At 40.1% G+C, this 4,388-nt stretch overlaps 1 protein-coding gene across 2 annotated transcripts in view; it reads right to left on the bottom strand.

The window, feature by feature from the left end:
• Positions 1–609: 609 nt before the first annotated feature.
• ddx3xa (DEAD-box helicase 3 X-linked a) overlaps positions 610–4,388 on the bottom strand; it is a gene marked incomplete at its 5' end in the record, with an annotated part of 10,976 nt that continues 7,197 nt past the window's right edge. For both annotated transcript variants that reach the window (XM_035677192.1, XM_035677190.1), the window contains 2 exon segments: positions 610–3,691; positions 3,937–4,058. In XM_035677192.1, the coding sequence (XP_035533085.1) occupies positions 3,606–3,691; positions 3,937–4,058 (208 nt within the window).

Below are 4,388 nucleotides of genomic sequence, written 5' to 3' on the forward strand. Positions count from 1 at the left end.
TTGGGCTCAATTGTGATTTTTGTGGTTTGGCTGTTCACATTATATCCTAAATGTGGCCCACAGATTCCAGTGTGAACAGGTCATAGCCCTAAAGTGACCCATGCATGTTGATCCAGAGTGATGTAAAAGTCACATTAATTCTGATCTAACAGTTTACACAGGTTACATAGCAAAAAAACAGACCTGTATCTGAGTTGGACCAGAAAATAACAGATACAATGTGATTTGTGCTGTACGTTTTCAGAGAAAAAAAATAAATAAAAAAAATCTGATTTGGGCCAATTTGACCTGCAGCTACTTAATGCTACTCATTACCAAAAGGTCAACACTAAATTTTTCCAGATCCACTTTGAACTAATCTGGCAGCATCCAGTTAATTTGCAGGAGAGAACCTTTAAGAACCAACATTACTGAGCACTAGTTGGAAAGGATAAGATAAATGTTTTGTTTGTTCGGTTAAAATGACATTTGGGGAAGAGTGCATTGTGAATTGACTCAAAGCTTAGTTTAGGACTGGAGTCCTGTGACTGCAAAACAATGACTTGGTCCCACCTCTGCTGTCACTGACCGAGCTGTGACAGGTTTTGGAAAATACCACAACTGACACAGTTGAATTTACAAATGATGTCTTTATATATATTTTTTTTTTCCCAAAAGAAATGAAGCCCATCCAATCTATACCAAATTGAATTTTGCTGCCTGTGCACCCCATATCCACACAAGGCGACAGACTGCTTGCTACAGGTCTTCTCTGCACAACTACAGTAAACAAGTCTTCATGAAACATGCTTGGTTTTTTCAGATACTTTTGCATTCAAACATTTTATTTTGGTAAAATCATACAATTGCACAGCTGAGTATTTCCCATGCAGTGCTTTAGCCTATAAGCTAATACAGAAAGCAAAGTCTACATCTAAAGAGCTCCAGCGTTCTCTGGAGAATGTGGAACAAGTCTCGGGCTCTGCCTGCAACAACTTGCGCAGAACCTCCTGTTCATCTCATACAAGTCCAACAGCTGCCTTGGAAATCAATGCTGCAGACTTGCTCCACATTCGAGGAGAACTCGAGGAGGTGTCATATGCAAATACAACAATGAGAATAAACCACATGTTTGTTTCTTTAAGGATTGCCATGTGCCAGACATTCACTGGAGAAAAATAATTATCAGGTCAAATTAGAGTAAAGAATCAATAATGCACACAATTGGAGAATCTGAACACTTCTGCACTGATATGCTTAGGAAATTTATTTGCTCTTTTGACAGCTATATTCCAAACCTTGGCATGTTTGTTCAATTCCATTTCAAATTTTGTTGACCAATTATTATTATCTAATAGAGATGACTGACCCCGAGGAGGCCCTGAAACAGCTGTGGATATTATTTACCGAGTCCAATGTATCTTAAACATTAAAAAGCTCACACTACCCCGAAATATATAAATTTCACGCATACAGGTGACATTCAACATTCAAGTGCCAGTGTTTTTGTACTGTCTTTTGGTCAAGTTTCTGAAACTTTCAAAGAATCACTTTGAGGCTTACAAAAATAAATATTTGTCAAAAATGCTTAATAAATTACACAAAACTAGCAGCAAAAGTAGAATCTAGAAATCTGTGCAAATGGCTAAATTCCCCCAACTGCTAAATCCCCTGGTCCCAAATAAATCCTGGTTTAAACGTTGAGAACCCTTCCCCTTTGTAAACAAGCTGCGTTTTTCACAATCTCCTCACACACAATATTTGGAAGCTTAAGGACACATATCCAAGACATCTATATAAAACTCTAGATGTGCAATAAAAGAACTTTTGTAAAACTTGATGGGCACGACGTACAAGGGCCTACACACCTAAATCAAGTAGCACCATTCAATCTCAAGTTCTCAACACCGTCAGTGCATCCGCTTTTAGTACAATTTCTTAAAAAAAGGTTTCAAGGCACAACACACCCGATGAGAAAATTGGGAGGTGAAACGCCCCATCTCTCCTCCTCTTGATGGCTGCTCCTCTTTGAGAGGAAAAGCCTGCTCTGGCTTTACGAAGCCACAGGTTTTTATACAAGTCTGAGCAGATAAACTCCCAGAGGACCTGACAGTATTTTAAATGTTCCATAAGGAAGTGGACACTCCCCTGTCTTTGGCCACCTCCACAGTTACACTACGCGGCAATGGAAACCAAAGCCACTGACAACAGCGGTGCACTGAAAGCTGCGCCCCACGCCTACCCCCGTTTCCCTAATCCCAGTGGTCGGAGTGCTGCTCTACCCTGCTCCGTTCCTCGCTGTTTAATTGATAAACCTCAGTGATCACTCAAATGCCTGTCTCTTTAAGATGAACCATGCCTCCAACGCAGCTTGAAAAGAGAAAACGTTTGTAATTAAGTTAAGCCTGCGACTCAGTTCACGTGTCTTTTCTCCTTGACCAAAAAACAAAACACTTGCAAGCGTAGAATACCATCTGGGCCTCATGGTTGTCGGTCGATTCGGTAAACACTAACACCACGCTATGCCCTCCCGATGCTGTGGTCCTTTATGCAGCCATTTTGAACTTCACTTTCAAGATGGCAGGCATTTTTTGTTTTGATACATATTTGTAGAGAAACAATTCAAAAATCAAAAAACTGACTCAGTTTTTCAATTTTGCACACACCTGCACCAAAAATGTCTCAAGTAAAAATAAACAAAAAACACCGCCCACTTAATGTAGCTAGCACATGGTAACATACTAGCTGCCGTAACACTGTCAAGTCAATTGAAAAATGTGGAGCAACAAGTTCCAACAGTGATTATTCTTGTTTAAACCTCAGCTATTGTTGGCACTGAGCTTAATGACTTCTGTGTTTCTTAAGATTACAATAGGAATGGCTATTTCAAAGACTATCATATCCATAAAAAGGAGCCTGTCCAGGATAGAGTGAGCAAAAAAAGAAAAAGAAAAAAATGTAACTTTGTCCCTAAGGATTAAAATATGGTTGCTTCACAGAGTGGCCCAGTTTTTGTTAGACATAGTAATGGCTCCGTTAGCTGTTTGACTATAGAAAAGGCTACATGATGTTCCTGCAATAAATTTGTAGTTCAAATGGAATCATGACTCAGAGCCACAATACCCCAGTGTTTGCCAAGGTTTGATCAAGTCCAAGCTTCTAATATTTTTCACCAAACAAAATAATAAAATCAAATTTAGAGCTCTTGGCCATGTTCATCTGGTGAAATGAAAACATAGATTTCCTGTTTAAATTCCGAAGGCACAGTACATTAACATACAAATGATCCTCAGGTTATTCTATTGGGGTTTTTTTTTTTCCACAAAAAGAACAAAAATACTTTTAACAATGAAAGCCCGAAGTTGCTATCGGACAATGCATGTCAGCATCCATGCTCACTCTGAGGTGTGCGAATCTCTGCGGTCTCCAGTGCATTGCACGTGCTGGTGACTTTCCTTTGCGTCGTGCTGCACTTCCTTTTAAAGAGAAGCAAATGGCAGAGAACCAGGGTTGGTAATGTACTGTGTGTCAGTGAAGCTACACAGGGAGGGTTGTTATGGTCTGGCTTAAGTTAACATGTGGTTTCCATTGGGTTGGGTTGGCATGGCAACCTATTCCTTTGGTGACTAGTTGCCCCACCAATCCACACTACCAGAGTGGCTGTAGTTTCCTCCGTAGCCATCATTGCTGTAGAAGTTGCCACCAAAGCCACCTGCAAGGGACAAGGTCAGAGTCAGTCAGCTGAGCAGCGACAAAAACTTTATTGAAATCAAATTGACACCGTCATGGCCCGTTTTCTCATTGGGTGGTAAGCTTTATAGTAGTTGTATACAATAAATACATGAAATTTGTAAGCTGTGCTTTTGGGCACACAAAACGCAATCCATAATAGTCACAAATGTTAATGCCTTTGAAAGTGACCCACAAATAGAAGTCTAAGGAAAAATTCTTCCTTACCTCCACCAAAGCCACGGTTTCCTCCATGGCCTGCAGTGTTGCGTCCTCCACGGTTGCTACTGAAGCTTCCAGAGCCACCAGATGTCTGACGGTAGTCTCTAGCTCCGAAACCACCAGAGAACCTAGACAAGAAAATTTGTCAGACATTGTGGTACAGTACAACAAAGTAAAGATCAGGAGTGGTTCAAGCCGTTTAAAATGGAGGCTGAACACTGACAGATATAACATACCGGGTCTTTTCATTTTAATTTCCAAATATGTCAATCCAATCATTTCAAAACATATGGTTCAACTGAACATTTGTTTAAGCGCAAATTGTGTCACGCGGTTAAATGTGCAGTCACAAATAGCACAACTTTTGATCACCAATGTGTCTAGATTGCAGTGATCGAATTTGAAGTCAATCTGATAAAATCTGTAGGAGGAGTTAGTTAAAACAGAAGCCCATAAAT

Source organism: Morone saxatilis, unplaced genomic scaffold (assembly GCF_004916995.1).
Source record: "Morone saxatilis isolate NCDOM2014 unplaced genomic scaffold, NCSU_SB_2.0 Contig5, whole genome shotgun sequence".
Classification (NCBI taxonomy): Eukaryota; Metazoa; Chordata; class Actinopteri; family Moronidae; genus Morone; species Morone saxatilis.